General features: G+C 43.0%; 1 protein-coding gene across 3 annotated transcripts in view; it reads right to left on the bottom strand.

Annotated features, from left to right (window-relative positions):
- Positions 1-19479, bottom strand: part of LOC111872475 (obg-like ATPase 1) — a 92466-nt gene that overhangs the window by 6370 nt on the left and 66617 nt on the right. For all 3 annotated transcript variants that reach the window (XM_023866431.2, XM_023866433.2, XM_023866432.2), the window contains 3 exons: positions 10484-10581; positions 6965-7105; positions 3402-3498 (listed from right to left, as the gene is read on the bottom strand). In XM_023866431.2, coding sequence (XP_023722199.1) covers positions 3402-3498; positions 6965-7105; positions 10484-10581 — 336 coding nt within the window. The remainder of the gene's footprint in view (positions 1-3401; positions 3499-6964; positions 7106-10483; positions 10582-19479) is intronic.

Raw genomic sequence — 19479 nt, 5'->3', positions numbered from 1 at the left:
TATATGAAATGTTTTCTGTTGAGAAGAGGCGTATATACAGGGTGATCCAACAAAATGTTAAGACTAATACGAGAATTGGGCACTGAATATTCTTCTCACACAAACAGTGATTCATACAGTCTCTGCTGTGGCATACAGATAACATCCTATAAACTCAACTTCACAGTCATTGTCAATATCTATGATTCACTTCCCCATGACATTTTTTAATCACCCTGTATTTATTAGCCCTATTCATTCTCCCAAAACTGGATTCTCGTTGATCTAAATTCCGTATGCTTCCCTTGGGGGAGCAATGCATCGTTCCACCATATATTCAAAGATTCCCCACCATAAGTCGAACAATTATCAATAGAAATGATGGTAAAAACGGATGTGCTGTCAAGAGTTACGGTCTTTTTATATATAAATTTGTATTTTTCTTGTGTATAAGGGGGAGTTTCATCCTTAGCAAATTCCTGCTAATCTGTTATTTTTATTATCAACTTGTCCTTTCCACTTTGTCGCAGCAGACTCTGAAATACTGGTCGTACTATTCCCAGCCCGTTGCCTCGGAAAATGAAAGCCCAGTCGTTTACTTGGTTCGTTCGCATGCAGCATCAAAATTGGCCCATCTGTCTCCAGCTCTATCATTTGCATGAGAATAGGCGTCCGTACGCAGTCCCAGAAAGCGGGGCACGACTTTCAGCCTCTCTCTACAAACGAGACCACTTTTAATTTGGAAAAAGAAGATTTTTGATTATGGGGAGAGGGGTTAAAATTGCACGTGCTGCCAGCCCCTCGTCGTCGCTTGAGGGCATTTCGGGGACGTACCTCAGGAATGTTAAGTGGCCCCCTAAAGCTTAGTTTTACAGAGAGAGCAGTGTGGGTGTAGTCTGGTAAATTTTGGGAAGTTCCAGAATTATAATATTGCCTTATGCTTTTGTCTGCTCCGCCTCTTCCATGGGCGCAGTACTTAGTAAGTTAGGGCCATTTCAGTTCATATTATAAAGATTTGGTTTCGATCATATTCATGAATTATAGGGGGTTTAAGTTTAATCTACAGGACTTGCTCTGATAAATGATTGCTATTAAACTACATGCTTCCAAAATCGTTACCGGGCATTCTCTTTCAGGGCAATAGGTTTGGTAAGCCGCGAATCGCAGAGCACTCTCCAGCCCCCCCCCAAAAAAAACCGCATGTACCATCACCACTTTAGTTCCGACCTTAAATTGCTCCGGCAGGCCCGCAACTTTCGTGACCACATACTTTACTGGATCGTAGAGGCGCCGATATTCTGTCTCCCTTGAAAATAACATTCATTTATTTAGCCACATTGTTTATTTGCGCCAGAACAGCTCATTCATTTCAGTATCTATGCGACTGGCTGCACGACCAGTAGATCAGAGTTTGATTCCTTGCAGGGGTAGGGACTTTTCTTTTCTCCACAGCGTCCAGACCGTCTCTAGTACCAACCCAGCCTGTCCAATAAGTAAGGTAAAGGTAAAATTTCCTCTGTGCTTCACTAATTAAGCACAACCTCCTACATACGAGTAATGGAAATCGGAGGCTGTTTCCCCCGAGGATAAAGCGGCAGGGGCGTGAAGCTGACCACTCATCTCCATCAAATGTAGAGTTCAAGAATAGTGGATCTATAACTCCACTTCCCAACACGTTATGGAGTACTGTTTAATTAGTTAAGTACAGGAACAAATTCTATTCATTCGTCCAACAATGGCTTTACACACTGATATATTGGGTTTTTGGACGTCATCCATCGTCCCGGTTTTTAAGATAACTAATAAAAACACGACGTTTCGGAAACTGGATCTGTTTCCATCCTCAGGTGAAGGAAAACACCTATTCTGTTGGGTCCGTTAGAAAGAGCTAGCCTCAATCACTGGACAACACTGGACAAACGTTGTGTTTTTATTAGTTATCTTAAAAACCAGGACGATGGATGAAGTCCAAAAACCCAATATATCAGTGTGTTATACACCATCGTCAGAATCCTATAGTAACTAATGGCTCTACAGTCCTCTGTAGGGCCCTAGCCTCTCCTTCAGTTCGTAATCTTGTTTACAGACGGTAGGACTCCTTGGACGAGTGATCTGCCGGACGCAAGGCCACAACCTACACACAGGCCAACGAAACACAGAATAAACGAATAGAGACACCCATGCCTCGAGTGGGATTCGAATCCGCGATCCCAGAGTTCCAGTGAGCGATGACAGTTTATGTCTTAGACCGTGCGGCTACCGTAATCGGCATTGGAACAAAATTACCTCTTACATTTATAATCAAATATTTCTATATCAAAAACTGTAACTGTGCTGCGTGAGAATGTGGAAACACGGCAAGCCGATATAGCGATGTAAGCACTGACTGCAGGTAAATAACAGTCTCTGTTGTCGATTATCGTTATTGTTCACGAAAAAAAAAAATGCTTATGTAGAACACTTTCTTGATACCTGCACTTTTTCAATGTTAATACTAAAGTCCAGCCACTCCACGAACCAAGTATAGGCAACCTTACGGGAGAAACGTCCTGTGTAAGTTCGTCTGAATTTCGTCCCGGCGTGAGTTACTCGACCTACCCTGTATAGGCAACCTTACGGGAGAAACGTCCTGAGTAAGTTCGTCTGAATTACATCCCGGCGTGAGTTACTCGACCTACCCTGTATAGGCAACCTTACGGGAGAAACGTCCTGTGTAAGTTCGTATGAATTTCGTCCCGGCGTGAGTTACTCGACCTACCCTGTATAGGCAACCTTACGGGAGAAACGTCCTGTGTAAGTTCGTTTGAATTACGTCTCGGCGTGAGTACTCATCCTATGTTTAAAAACAGAATCTCTTTAACTTTCTAATGATGACGTAGACACGTTACCAAAGCAGACGGAGTATGTCAGTGGAATGCAGATGTGGCAAATACATGAAAACATGTGGCATAAGAAACAAGAAAAAAAGAGCAATTACTAGGCAACATTTTCGTAAATACGCAACAGTAGCAGAGCCATCGCTAGTACGCAAGCAACAATGAAAGAACCGTTGTAAGCGGTGTTTTGTACAAGGTCCGTGCCGAGATGTTATAAGCAGGACAGTTTAGTGCAGTAAAATAGTGCAGTGGAGTAGAGTTAGTTGGTAAGTTCTGTCGTTGTGATTTTTTGCTGTTAGAAGCCGAGGTACGGGGACAGTTCAGGAACACAGAGTATGGGGAAAGCCCGCCGGTGAAAGCCGCTACCGAGCAACGGCTGGGGATTACTGAGACTTTATGTGTGCTGTAGTTACAGTGATCATTGGAGTGTGTAACTCAGTGAAACTGTCGTAGATATTTGTAGTTATATTCTGAGTTCAATAAATCAGATTACCAATCCAAACCCCGTCTGTAGTCACTCAATCACGTGACAGTATTGTACATTACCTGTATTGTCCATGCCTTTACTTCGTCTGGCCCAGAAGTGAAGAAATATTGTAGCTGCAAGGCCTTGTATCCATGTACAATGATCTTATCCAGAGCACTGCAACAGCACAGAAGGAGAAAACATTGGAAACACACCGACTGGGATGTGACGCCGTGAAGTCTGATACAAGTTTAGACCCAAACCAAGAGAGCGATCATCAAGAAATAACCATAAAACAGATCAAGTGTGATGACAATACAGGGTGTCCGGATGAAAGGTATCCAAAATAAAATAATTATATCTCAGAAAGCTTTTAATATACACATTTATGGGTTACACCAGTACAAAGGGAAACTATCAATGTTCTTTGTGAGTATATAACTTTCCAATAAATTTCAACGTGGGCTCCCTTGGTGGCACGACAAATATCCAGAGGATACAGCATGTTTGGTGTTACCATAGTCACAGCGTCGCTTATGCGGGCTTTCAGGTGTTGCAGGTCGTTGATCTTAACCTGATAGACAATGTTCTTCACATAACCCCACAAGAAAACAATTCAGTGGGGTTAAATCTGGCTATCTAGGAGGCCAAGCGATTGCTCCACTTCTCCAGATCTGTCTCCCAGCCATCACTCTGCCTAAATGATTCCTAACATGGTGGCAGAAATGTGGCGGCGCATGCGCGTAAGCCGGGCATGAGAAAAAACTTACAGGGTTTTCCTTTCCGATGACATTAACCGAATCCGTGTATAAGAATTATTTTCCGAGATATACATTTTGTTTAATTTGGATATCTTTCATCTGGACACCCGATATTGCTGTGTACATCGGTAAACTTCTACGGTTGCGTTCTTTTCTTTGCTTGGCTTACTCTTCTATCCTGAAGATGGAGGCAGTATATTATTCCGAGAGGTCAGTGAACTTCCACCGGCTTACACGCCGTTATATCAACGTGACAAAATCTGAGTTTTGCTGTTTTCTTTTTGCAATTTCGCGCTGAAATGCAGACGGGTGTCATGATACTTACTGCATAAAAGTTTAAAGTTGTCTTTTATCCCGAAAATTGCTGTTAATGACTTCACACTGTTTTTTGTTTTCTAAACATCTATCAAATTATCTTCGGACACATTAACTAACTCCTTGTGGCCGAGTCCTTGCGAAGTTGATAGTAGCTCAGCTTAAGAGACTGTGTTCCTTTAGAGCCGCCACTGGACTTTATCGCAAAAGATATTCATCCAGTATACAACTTCACACTCCTTCTTAAGATCCATTTTAATGTTATCCCACCACCAATACCTGGGTCTGCTAATGAAGTTACAGAGCCTATAAATTAATTAGTAGGAAATAAATTAGGGTTTAAAATGAACCTATGTATTTTGATAATTATCCGGAAAGTTGCTGTGAGACAAACAGATCACATTGCTCTATACAAACGTCCACGATTCTGTTGAGACCTGTAATGCTATTCTCAGGACAAAGATCCCAAATTTCGTCATGAGGCTTATAAATCCTATGTCTCCAAATAAACATCCAGAAGTATATTATTATTATTGGTCTACAGCCCTTTGTTAGGCCTTGGCTACCTTTTCAGTTTCTTGATCCTATACACAGTCCGCAGGAGTCCTTGGATGGGGGATCAGCCCGTCGCAAGGCCTCTACCTACACACAGGACAAAGCAAACACAGAACAAACGCACGCAGACATCCATGCCTCAAGTAGGATTCGTACCCACGATCTGAGGGTTCGAGCCAGCGAATGAAGACAGTTCATGCCTTAAACCGCGGGGCCACTGTGATCGGCCCAGAGGAACATTATGACATTTACATAAGAATTAAAATGTCCAGCGAGACTTTCTGATGTACCCTAGAATTAATTACAATTCAGGCTAGCACGGGCCACCGAGCAATAGTAAAAGAAAGACATGAAAAAGAACGGTGAGACACGATGAAGAAAGAAAGAAACTCAGACAGTGTTCTCCATCCTAGGGCCATTAACGGGAGACGTGAATATCCCTCCTCCCCCTTAAACCCCTTTGAAACCTGCCATCAGATACAATTATCCTCTGCAGCACTGTAAGCCTCCATATATTTTGCCAGATGAAATGGAAAAACGTAATGCCATTGTTTTACGAGACTGAGCAGCAAAACCTGGAACATTTTTATTTCTGGACGCCTTCCTACGTGAAATTATATTATTATCCAACAAGAATGCTTACAATTGTTTTCCTTTTTTTCTAAAAATCGTTTCTGTGTGCACTATAATGATTATAATACATAATAATAATAATCATAATTGGCAAGGGCGAACAATTTTAGCTGCGGCTAACCTCTTATATTTGGCTATTCTACGAAGTTCAATATAATCCTTGCCTTTTAGGGGACGGAAGAAAAAGACGAAGCAGAAACGTCATAACCCACAATTATGTTGCAGATGTCTGAACAAGAAAGGTACTTATGAATGCCTGTGCTATTTACTAGCTACCTGGAAGAGATTCTGTACAAAATGATAGTGAATTTCCTTGGGACGTCATAAAAATAGTTTCAAATTTGCTTGAATTTCAGATCTCAGACGGCGTCGATGCAATCACAGCAGAAGAATGATCATTCGGTTTAATAAATCACCATTCTGTAATAACTCGTAATGGTCTACAAACTAAGACAAAGTTACGACCCAACTTAATACACTCCGTGACGATTCGAAGGCCTCAGGAATATCCGCTATCCAGAGAGATCTTCGTGGCTTTCCTCAGACAGGCCAAGACCACTCCTTTCCAAATATTTTCCAATTCAATAATTTTACCATTCGACGTTATATACACAATATACCGACTAATTGCATGGAGCTGAGGCCTTCTTCAGAAACCGCCAATTGTGCAGCTACTCAGGAACTACTCAGCAACTTATGGAACCCGAAGGTTCATTACCGCGTTAACAAGAGTCCTCTACTTGCCTCTATCATGACCCAGATCGATCCAGCCATACCACCCAATTCTATCTAAGATCCATTTTAATATTAACCACACATCTACGTCTTGGCCTTCCTAGTGGCTTCATTCCTTCTGGCTTTCCTACCAATACCCTATATACAGTTTTCTTCTCAATTCGTGCTAAATGCCCTGACCATCTCATTCTCCATAACTTGATCATGCTAATTGTACTTGGAGAAGAGTACAAGTTATGAAGATCCTCACTATGCAGTCTTCTCCAACCTCCTGTCGCCTCATTCCATCTCAGCAGCCTGTAAACACCCTCAGTCTAATGTCAGAGACCAAGTATCACAAGCAGAACCACAGGCAAAATTACAGTTTCGTACATCCTAATTTTTATGTTTTTAGACTGCAGACGAGAAGACAAAAGGTTCTGGACTTCACATAGCGGCAGCATCATTAAATAAATCGCAAGAAAAATTACCTAAGGACGAGAGGGAACTGTCAGGAAACCGGCAGAGTCGAAAAGTTTTCGCTCCAAAAGTGTAGTGCGTCCCACTACCACTTCCGTTACTCCTTATAACCTCCCCCTTTCCTTTTTGAGACTGCAAATGAAAAACCTGGCAAGATAGCCACGGTGGCTCACTCACTCACTCACCTTGTGGCCTTGACCTCCTCCATATAATGCTTCCGCTCTTCGTCGTTCAATTCGAGCAACTTGGTCTCGAAGGCGCCTGAGAAGGGGACGATCACCGCTCCTGGGTCGTTCTTGTCTACCCACTCCTTGATTTTGATCAACCTAAACAGAACACAGAACAAACAGCAAAAGTTTCACATACAGAAGACTGACTCCAAGGGCGAATTCATAAATCGCTATTATGGATTTTCCTGCGTCTGTCTGGTTGCCAGTTACTCCAACCATGCAGAGAACTGATACTTAACAGTAGCGTGACGACGAAACATCTTGATTTCTTTAACGACGCTTTCTAGTGTTCAGATTAAATGTTTAATAAAAAGTAAAATAGGGTTAAGCTACATCTGTAACAGGCCGTGGAGGCCCATAGGGTTGAGAGACGTCGAGGCTCCCACATTTTATAGACAATCGGCTCACAGATGGCTGTGAGATTGTTAGCCATACGCGCCGTCCGGCAGCCCTTTACCAAGAAGGAAGGCAGAACTATCTAAAGGATCTACTTCCATTTATCAAAATATATTAAACATATATAATATTTGTGAAAAATTGAAGTTGAGCGTTTACCTGTTTCTGAACCGGACATCGTCGTAATTCAGAACTATGGCGTTTACTTGAGTTCTGGTCTACAGTCTGTATCTAATACTAAAAATCCCTTAGTATCCGTCGAATTTACATCACATACAGTTAATATATGCATGTTACAAGGCGGACAAACAACTTATAATTGATCTGTGTGTCAACAAGAGTCAGCTCCTTTTCTATATGTATCAATACATTCTATATTTACCTGTTTTCATGTCAGCGTAATAAGGAAAATTGGTTTCTACAGTTCGGTTAAGAAAGTAGTGGGAGTTTTACCGTAGCCGTGGAAATAGACAAGTCCAGGTATGAACTCCTAAAATGCCATTGGTAACTATATGTACCACCTGCTTTAACATTTAATTAATCTGTATTTTTCCCACACAGTGTATTTATGTGTTCCGTATGGTTTTCACAACAGCGATTGCTTCCTTAAACAGCATTAACCGGTTGGGCTTTGTAGCGGAGACGTAATGTGTTTCCTGTGAGGTACGAACTGAACTCTGCATTCTGCCCACGCAGTGTATTTATGTGTTCTGTATGGTTCTCACAATAAACAGCGATTAATTCCCATAAACAACATTAGCCGGTTGGGCTTTGTAGCGCAGATGTAATGTTTCCTGTGAAATACGCACTGAAGTTGTAGGAAGAGATGAAAGTCACGCTTCAAAGTGTTAACACTGCAACTAGACAAGCACTCGCCTCTGCTTAAGTTAGGTTTTCGATATCTATTGTCCAGTTTCGGAACGCATTTTCAACACGAGCAGATGAATGGATACTCATCAAATTAATAACTGCACAGGCAGACAATATCTCTATCCTCCATTCAAAGTGGATATGTGAAGGGCGGCGGATCTGTTAATACCTAACCATTCAGCAACTCCTTACAGTGAAACTCTAATCATCAGTTAACAAGTCTTCTCTCATTAAACGATCGGTTTCCTATTCATTTATATCAGAGGTTCTGAACCCCTACAGCAGACATCTTTCTTGGTCGGTCGGCGGGTCGGGTAAATTGCTGTTGGATTTGCCAGCACAGTCATTCTTCGTTCTGGGCCCCGCGGCACTCATGAAAATATATTTTCTGTCTCAGAGTAAAACTCCAAGTACCCCTTGGTCTCTGAGTGAAACTTCACGTACCTCTTGCGTGGAACTTCACATATCCTTGGTTTCTGACTGAAACTTCACGCACCGCTCGGTCTCTGAGTGAAACTTCACGCACCGCTCGGTCTCTGCGTGGAACTTCACGCACCGCTCGGTCTCTGAGTGGAACTTCACGCACCGCTCGGTCTCTGAGTGGAACTTCACGCACCGCTCGGTCTCTGAGTGGAACTTCACGCACCGCTCGGTCTCTGAGTGGAACTTCACGCACCGCTCGGTCTCTGAGTGGAACTTCACGCACCGCTCGGTCTCTGAGTGGAACTTCACGCACCGCTCGGTCTCTGAGTGGAACTTCACGCACCGCTCGGTCTCTGAGTGGAACTTCACGCACCGCTCGGTCTCTGAGTGGAACTTCACGCACCGCTCGGTCTCTGAGTGGAACTTCACGCACCGCTCGGTCTCTGAGTGGAACTTCACGCACCGCTCGGTCTCTGAGTGGAACTTCACGCACCGCTCGGTCTCTGAGTGGAACTTCACGCACCGCTCGGTCTCTGAGTGGAACTTCACGCACCGCTCGGTCTCTGAGTGGAACTTCACGCACCGCTCGGTCTCTGAGTGGAACTTCACGCACCGCTCGGTCTCTGAGTGGAACTTCACGCACCGCTCGGTCTCTGAGTGGAACTTCACGCACCGCTCGGTCTCTGCGTGGAACTTCACGCACCGCTCGGTCTCTAAGTGAAACTTCACGTACCGCTTGGTCTGAGTTAAACTTCAGGCACCGATACTTCAGAAAAACTCTTAAGAGACTGGCAGATTGCCTGCTCAAAGTTAGAGATAGGCCTACGTGGTAAATATGTGTTAAGAGAATAATTGCGCTGATAAGGTAGGATCGTCGATGAACGTAAATTGTTAACTTCAGTTCGTTTAGCGCACATGATTACGATTTTTGACCGTGTCAATCGTCATGAAATCTCAAACTTAACGTTTCGGAAACTTTATCTGCTTCATCATCAGGTGTTAAGGGGGAAAGGACAGTAATGAGATGGGTCCGTTTGAAAGGGCTGGTGCAGTGACACCCTATTCCTATGCAACAAATCCACCTAAGGGGGAACATTTCCTTCCGTTTACTTCATGACGGAAACTTTGTGTTTGTAACAACTCAAAACGATGCAAAATGACCACAACGACAGTAATGATTACTGTAACAAACCAGAAACACTTAGACTTAACTTAAGATTGAATAACAATATACTTTGTTACCAAGTCCTGCACTTTCAAATAAATGTCGGTCAAGCTGTGGGAGAGGCTGGTGTATGACGTCATAACAATAACTAACATCATTACTCTGTTACCAGCCGAGTGTCGGGGCAGAGATCAAACTTCAAACACCAAGGATATGATAATGTGTTGCTTGATTACATATCATGAACTAAAGAGATACAAAAAATCGTAAACAAAAGAAAGAAGCGATCATAACACGATGCGACTATGTTGTTGAGTAGGAATCTGTCAGGGACGAGAAAAGCATGCTTCTGTCAAGATATGAACCCGAGACTTTGCGAGCCGGCTTTATCGCTGTATCGTGTGACGGGGCATTCTCAATATGCAGGTCCGTCATTAGTGACGATGAGTCTTGCAATATGGGCGCGCTCTCTGTCATCTCGATACAATATCTTGCATGATTGCGGGCGCTTTGCCCTTCCATACGCCAGACAATTTGATCCTAGCGCTTTCAAGTGCTGTGTTCCAACACTGACCAAAGTGGGCTATCTCTTACAATATACTAACATTATATAAACTTACCATTTGTTCTTTTTCTTGATGTAATCCTTCTCCGAGAGATTGACCAGGTAAATAACGGGTTTCGATGTAATAAATAAGTGTTTGTTGAGCACTTCGATCTGCAACACAGGAAACTCTGTCTAAAACATCTGTGAGGGGCACGTCGCAACTTGACCAGGCAAAACTTTATGGCAGAAGAGTCCTGTGTCTTCTGCGAGATCTCCTGTGTGCTCATTGTGGTTCCCATCGCGTGCTGACAAGATCTAGTATCTTTGTAATTATGACGTAACGATATATGTCACTGTATAATGACGACGCAAACTCAAAGATGTTTTAGACACACAATACTATGACCAAATTTCTCAAATACAATTTTAACAAGAGCATGATTAGTCCATTAACCACTGAAAGCCCACTGGTATATACCACCAGCATTAACATACTCGAACTCTGCATTCTGTTCTGTTCTCACAATAAACGGCGATTATTTCCCTAAACAGCATTAACCGGTTGGGCTTTGTAGCGGAGACGTAATGTGTTTCCTGTGAGGTACGGACTGAACTCCGCATTCTGCCCACACAGTGTATTTGTGTGTTCCGTACGGTTCTCACAATAAACAGCGATTATTTCCTTAAACATCATTAACAGTTTGGGCTTTGTAGTGGACACGTAATGTGTTTCCTGTGAGGTACGAACTGAACTCTGCATTCTGCCCACACAGTGTATTTATGTGTTCCGTATGGTTCTCACAATAAACAGTGGTTATTTCCCTAAACAGCATTAACCGGTGGGCTTTGTAGCGGAGACGTAATGTGTTTCCTGTTAGGTACGAAATTAACTCTGTATTCTGTCCAAAAAGTGTATTTGTGTGTTCCGTATGGTTCTCACAATAAACAGCGATTATTTCTCTAAACAGCATTAACCGGTTGGGCTCTGCAGCGGTGACGTAGTTTTTTCTGTGAGGTATGAACTGTATTCTTATATAATATTTAACAGAAATTCAGTCTTTAGCGTGATAAAGCACAGCGGTAACTATATGCGCCACCTGCTTTAACAATATACAGGGTGGAGGCCAGAAACTTCCTTTTTGTGAAGACGCATTGTGAAGGGAGGGGAGGTCGTAGAAAAGTGGGGATAGGCTTGGTGAACGTAGCAGTCGCAGAAGTTTCTGTCTAATACTCCTCAGTAGGAAACATGAAGTGGACAAGTGAGCAGCGTGCGTTTGCTGTCGAAGCCTATTTTTCGAACAACCATTCCTTCGTGGTGGTGCAGCGTGCTTTCCGTACTCACTTCGGAATTAAGCCCAGAGGTCCGGTTCCCGACCGGAAATCGTTTGTTTTATGGGTAGAGAACTTTAGGACAACCGGGAGTGTGGTGAAAAAATCATCAGGACGACAACGGACCGTTACGACGCCAGAAAATGTGGAGGCAGTTCGACAGTCGATTTTGAGATCTTTTTCGAACCAGCTCTTGAAGAAATGCATCTAGGAAATGTCTGGTTCCAACAGGATGGTGCCACGGCCCACACAGCCCGAGTTTCGATGACAGTTTTGAGGGCAAAGTTCCCCGGACGGCTCATCTTGCTTCGAGGCGACATCCCTTGGGCAGCGCACTCACCTGATCTAACGCCCTGTGATTTTTTTATGGGGATACCTCAAGGTACAGGTTTTTAAACATCGCCCCACAAATCTGCTTCAGCTGAAGAATGTTATTCGGCAGGAAGTAGCCCAAATTCCGGTGCACATGTTGGAACGTGCAGAGAACTTCAGAAAACGGTTGCATCAGTGCATAGAGAGCAGTGGCCACCACCTTCAAGATATTTTGTTTAAAACTACATGATTTAAAACTTTAAAGTATGTTCTTTCATTAGCTAAACATAAATTTTGTCTATCAACAATAATTTTTCTTTTATTCGCCTTCAAAAAAAGGAAGTTTCTGCGCCCCACCCTGTAAAACTATGCATTTTGCCCAGATTGTGCGGATGGACTTTTGTTATGGAAGCGAAGCGTTTTCTGTGAGGTACAAACTAGATGCACTTGCTGCTTCGAAGGATAAATAAAGGCCATCTTCAAAATCGGAGATATAGTTTCTTCCCCCCCACCCCAATGTAGTGTCTCTCACTACCACCACCACTTCTCTCTCTCTCACAGTGTATAATGGCCATATAGGGGGGACTGAAATGTAGTCGTTTCCTTAAAAGGAGAGGAAGGGAACACTGATGTTTGGTAACAAGATCTGAGAACTTACTTAAGCTCTATCTAATGACGACGTGAGTAGTTCTAAGTACACACCGTCGAATATGGGATGATTGGTGAATAACGAATTGGAGAGGAAAAGGTCGTGGTCTAATATCGGACATATCTTTCTGCAGCGACTGAGGAAAACCAACATCAATATACAGTATTTCCGGGCGCGAGAAAATCGGTGAATATTTCAAACTACGAGGGAATTAATACGATGGAGAAAATTACACAATAAGGAGATTCATTTTTTGTACTCTTCGCCATAGGTTGTTCAAACAAAGGAGGATGACGCGGATGGGCATGTAGGACGCATATGGGAAATTAGCAAATTCATGCACAGTTGTAGTTGTAAAGTTTGAAGGGAAAATACGTGTATGACTTCGGATATGTAGATGGGAGGATAATGTTAAAATGAATCTTAAAAAAAAAGGGGTGTGAGGGTGTGGACTGGACCCATTTGCCTCGGTCAGGAGTCAGACAGGATTCTGTGAGTGAACTTCCGGGTTGTGTAAAAGGCGCAATATTTTTGCCGGAGCACTTACTACCGGTTTCTTAAGTAGGATTTCGCTACATGCACGAACAGGTGAGAAGTGGCTTTGGGCACAAGGGTAGACGGGCGCAATCAAAAAGTGGAGGCCCCTCTCAGTACCGACAAATTTAAGATAAGACAATTGTTGTTGTTGTTGTCGCTCTTATTTCTTACAATAATTAAAAACGTGAACTTTCGTGATTTTAGAGAAGCAAATGGCTCAATAAAATCTGTAAATTCTATTTTGTTTTGTGGAGGGCCCAGTGCGGGCGTCCAAAGAAACTAAATACATTTATAACCTGAAAACAGAGATTAATAGAAGAATAAAAAACATTAAGAGCACTGCAGAAACTTCTAAGATTGGACTTTGGGTTTTGTTTTTACAAATAAACTTTTACAGTTAGCACTTATGGCGATGAAGCTTCAAAATTACTTGTGCGACTCGTGACAAAGTACCGTTAAACTTTCCACGAAAGACTTATCTGAGAACAGAACCCAGGGTTTCGGAAGGGCAAGTCAGATATGATATTCGTTCTAACCAGCATTAACAACCCCAAATACGGACAGACAACAAGAATGAATGGTGAAACTGGTTTCAACATTATTTATAGCCTTCGATGAAAGGCTTGGGTCATTTCGGCCCTCCTTGCCGCGATCAATAGGCACAACGCTGAATAGACATGTTTCGAGGGAGCACAAGACAACTCATTATCTCTTCATGACCCAATTAAAGTGCCGCAGGCCACCGCTTGTATGGCAATTATTTCGAGACAAACTGACGCAAGTGAAGGAAGGTGAGATAATGGGGATCCGTCAACAGTGATCACACCCTCATCTGTTCAGGAACACTCGCTGAGTCTGCAAAGGGTACTAATCCGGTTACACTAAATCCGAATGTGGGATAATCCAGGTTGAACTATGAAAAAATGCTGTTCACAGTTGGGTACATACTTAAGAAAGTCGCGTGGCATTTAGGAAGGCAGATGAGTCACTTGTCTGTTGAGACAAAACTTGACAGTTTCTACAAACCTGTATTATTACGTTCAAAAACAAGTACAGCTTCTGAGTCTTCTGTCGCTGAATAAATGTACTGTATTTTTATAGTTTTTAAATAAAGGCTCTACAGTGATATTTTTTATTTATTTCCATCAGCACTATTTATATCATTATATTTATTTGTGTTCTAAGTTTTTTTCTTTCTTTTAGGGCTACCTTTTGCTGCACTAATCTGGATTCTGGCTTAACCCGGAAGACCTTCCCCAAATTTCTCCGGATTAGGGGTTTATTGCATTCAGTTTCTTAATATCAGACATTCCGTATGTCATATATATGGCCATGCACCCAGTCACCCCTCCCACGTATACACCCAACAAAGTACGTATCCGTCCGTTACACGACACAAAACAGTTGTAATGTCTGACCTGACCGGTACATTATTACGCCGAAAATTTCGGTTTGATCAAATTAACATTAGATGAGTAACCAATAACACACAATTAAAACAAGAAGTTCTGCGAAGAACGAATCGCCCACTAACTTTGATACGACATGAAGTGCACAGAAAACGAAAGAAAAAAAATAAGGGGGACATGCAGACATAGACAGTAAAGCGACCTCATACGCCTCAAAAGCTTAAAGAATTTGGGGGGACACACAGACGGATGTCTGGATAGCTCGGTATAGCGACGGGATACGGGCTGGAGGTCCTGGGTTCGATTTCCGACAGTGAAAGATTTTTCTTTCAACAGCGTCCAGACCGGGTCTGAGGCCCACTCAGCCTCCTATCGAATGGATAACGAGGGCTCCTGTGGGTAAGGCGGCAGGGGCGTGAAGCTAACCACTCAACATCTAATGCCGAGGTGAAGAATGGTGGAGCTATACCTCCACTCCCCATACGTCTTCGTGGCGTACTGCTTAACTAAATTAGTACAGGGACAACAGACACAGAAGGAAACACAGACAGCAAGGTGATTTCATAAGCCTTTCATTTTTTGAAAATAAGGAAAGTAGACTAAAATCACAAGTTTCCTACAACAGATGAATTGGCACTATCCGGTGTTTCATACATCATACATCTAGAGCGTCGGAGTGTTACTGACATCCCCAGCATTCAGCTCTCGTTTAAAAAACATAATTCTGCATTAGGTTTATGTATGTGTTCATCCATCAGTCCGTCCGTGAATCCATCCATTCACAAATCCAACCAGCCACCCACCAATCAATCAATCTGTCAATCCATCCACAAATCAACCAATCTAACCACCAACCCAACAATCGATTAATCAATCTGTCCATCCAGTCATCCATCAATCAGTCAGTTTATCCAGCAATCAACCAATCAACTATCAACATAACAATCCATCAATCAATCCGTACATCCAGTCATGCATCAATCAATCAATCAATCAATCAATGAGTCAGTCCATCCAGCCACCCAACAATCAGTCTCGCCATTGACTCGATACCCCTGACCCAACTAACGCCACGGTGCACAGCCCTACTTGAGAAGTCAACAGTCTCTCATTACTGAAGAATTTCCCAGATATCATGGAACCCGAAGTTCCATTAGCGTGTTCACAAGAGGGCGCCAATGAATCCGGGCAATCCCCTTACATCATACTCGTATTTCCTCAAGATCCATAATATACATAGTTTAAACAGCGCCCTAAAATAAGCCCCTTTCCCCCCCCCCCAAATGAACATCATGGGCAGAGAAGGACGTAGTGACGCAACCGCCGCGACGAACTATGCGCGCACTACACAGAGACGCCATGCCCATCTCGGCTCCTTATCGATTCACGTCGTCAGGTTGCCTTCCTACAGGCCCACGTGGCCCAATGTAAAACTGTTCATGTCTGACATCACGACATTTACTGTCTGTAACGTGGCGGCATGCATGAGGGACGGGAGGAATATATTTAAGATTCTGATGGGAAAGCAACGAGGAAAAAGACCACTAAGAAGACCTAGATGTAGGTGGGAGGATAGCATTAACACAGATCTTAGAGAGATATGATGGGGTGGCATGGACTGAATCGATCTACTTCAGGATAGGGACCAGTGAAGGGCTCTTGTGAACACGGTAATGAACTTTAGGGTTCGTAACATGATTGGCAATAATTTTATACAACTTTGTTTACAGTTTCTTCTTAATTTAAAATAACATTAAAATCACAATCAACTTCTACATGCTTCAGCCTTACTCGGCCATCCTCAGGCAACGGTTCACTTGTTGAAATTGCTACGACAATGCTGTTTCATTTTCGTCGTTGAGATGAAAACGCATCTGCTTCAGAACATCTCTCTTTCTTTTGGTGTCCGTGCTTTCTTGTCTTGTATCTACTTCTCTGGTAGACTTAGGCCCCCTCAGACTCATCTTACATTGAATGGGCAGAATATCCCCTTCGTCAATCATGTAAAATACCTGGGCTGTACTGACAGNCCCTATAACAGTAAATGATTGTAATGCCATGATTATAGCTTATAATTGTACTTAATATAGTTACAGTGCCCGAATAATAGCAAGCATGGTCTCACGGGATAGCAAAGGGATACAGGTCACCGAGTATGCGTCATATGAGCTTCGAGGTTCTGTCAGCCATAAGGTTGAAGAGTATTGTGACGTGCTGCCTGAAAGCCGGACTATAAGACATCCATCACTGCGCAACGGATGAGAAAGCACGCTACCTAGGAAACCTCTTGAAGAACACGAGAACCTAACACTGGGCTAACAATATCTAAGCAACGAATTGTTTGAGGCAGTAAAAATGTGTTCCCGCGGCAACAAGAGATTCGTTGCATAGCAGCGGGTGAAACTAAACCCTTCGACTTGGACTTGGAGACCAGTGTAAAGCAAAAAAAGAGTTTTCGATAACATTATATGTGCGAAATATACATTTGACGAAAGGTCGAGTGTATTCATAAGAGACAGACCAATCTTCTCGTCAGAGAGGATGTTACATAAGGACAATTACCGCGAGAGTTCATTTGGAAAAAACAATCTCTGGTCGTGATCCTCAAGGGGCTGACGCCAAGACGAACTGATTGGCGGTAAACCGCCAGTCGTAAAGTAACTCTCTCTCTCTCTCTCTCTGCAGTCGAATACCTCCACCGTGACCCTGCGAGTCGTAGGAAGCGACGAAAAGGGAAGTCTCAAAGCTGAGACAGTAAAATATGGTCGCGAGTTCCAAGGGACTCAGACCCGTAAAACACTGCACTGGCAAGGGCCAGCAGCATATACGAGTACAAAAGGCATACCCGTCCTCTCGTCAGAGAGGGCGCCCCACAATAACAAGACCGTAAATGCCAAACAGTAATAAATATCTGGTCATGAGCCCCAGCTGGGGCTCGACACAAGACTTACTGACTGACTGAACGTTAGTCGCAATGTGACTTTGACTTGGATTTGGTTTGGAGACAGTCATAGAACGAGAAGCAGAATGAAGAGAAGCCTCGGCGGTGAAGATTGATTGTGAGCTGTTATAATTGATTGTAACTGTAAAAAAGTGCCAATAAACGCAATCATCAAATCTAAAACCCATTATTATTAGTCACGCTAACCCCTTATACGTGACAATATGTTCCCATAGTTCACATTAACAGACTTTTGTTTTGGCGCTCATGAACAGAGACTGTTGTGACGAGATGTCGATTGGAACGACAGATAAATAAAGCCTGAGACCACATTCTGACGCATGCGCCACAAAGCCTTGCCAACCTACGTACTATAAAATTCTTCCCGAATAATAGTTCAGACTTCCATTAGAGTTAATATCAATGGTGTATCAATAACCGGCCATTCACCATTAGACCGTTACTTAGCAATATTCGAGACAGGCTGAATGTGGCTGGGGGTAAGATAGCGTCATCGTAACACGACATGGCGTCTTGTTAGGCGTCTTGCTGTGAGTGCCACCTGCTGAGAGAAGCCACACGTCCCCAGCTGGCATTCAACGCAACAACAGATCCACGCATTCAATAACAATTAGTATAACAAGGAGTTGGGCCAGAAATCATAAAAGCATGGAGCCGTGATAGCTCAGTTGCTGTAGTGACTAGGTTACAGGCTGGATGGCCGACGAATCGGGGTTCGATTTCCAACAGGGACAGGAAATTTTCAAGTTCTCCATAACGTCAAGACCAGTTATGGGGCCGAGCCTGCATCCTTTCCCTCAGTTATTGGGTGTTCTTTCTCTGGGGGTTAAGCAGCCAGGGCGTGAAGCGGATCTCCAGCTATTAGCAAGAATATATGGATCTATAGCTCCATTCTCCCATACTGCTTCATGGCTTGGTGATTAAATAACTAAGTGCAGGGACAACTTTTATCTTTTAACTACAAGCCTTAATTTGATAGCACAGATTACAGAAGTGTCTTTGTTAATCAACTCCACGAAGGTTCTTTACAAGATAACAGTTGCTCAACCAGTCAAGTGAATCCAAGTTTATGGGACAGGAAGGTTCACAGAAGCTAGCCACAGGTTCCTATCCTGAGCAAGAAATATCCAGTCTCCCGTCCTGTTTCTTTAAGATCAATTCTAATATTATCCTGTCATCTATGTCTAGGTATTCTGACTGGTATTTTTCCGTCACGTTTTCCTCCAAAACTTTGCACATTTGATCTTCTCTTTGTTCTCTGCATTCTACATGACTCACCCATAATTTTCCTTCAACTGATCATTCTATTAACAGGTCTATTTGGTGAGGAGTACAGATCTATTACTACGGTTATTTTATTTCGTTTTTTTTTTTGCGAAAAAACTATTATACGAGAACATTCTTCTCAGCACTGCGTTCTATGGCAATCTATGTTCTTACTTCAGGGGGAAAGACCAAGTTTCACGATTATACAAAACAACAGGTAAAGTTATAGTTTTGTATTCTAAGCAGATGAACGGTGTCTCCAAACTATTCGAATAGTTAACACTGAAATCACACTTGGAAGTACAAGCCGAGCCCTCCTTGAGAACCCATCAATTGTGCAGCTACTCAAGAACATCCCAGCATTTTATGGAACCCGAAGGTTCATTACTGTGTTCACATAAGCCCTCCACTGATCCCTATCCTGAGCCAGATCAATCCAATCCATACCATCCCACCCTATCGTTCCAAGATCCAGTGTAATACTGTCCACCCACCTACGTCTTGGTCTCCCTAGTGGTCTCTTTCCTTCTGGCTTTCCCACCAGTATCCTATATGAATTCCTCTTCTCCAACATTCGTGCTACATTACCTGCCAATCTCATCCTC

Source organism: Cryptotermes secundus, unplaced genomic scaffold, assembly GCF_002891405.2.
Source record: "Cryptotermes secundus unplaced genomic scaffold, Csec_1.0 scaffold507, whole genome shotgun sequence".
NCBI classification, from domain to species: domain Eukaryota; kingdom Metazoa; phylum Arthropoda; class Insecta; order Blattodea; family Kalotermitidae; genus Cryptotermes; species Cryptotermes secundus.
The sequence above is the reverse complement of the archived record's forward strand: the minus strand, read 5'-3'. Positions and strand labels throughout refer to the sequence as shown.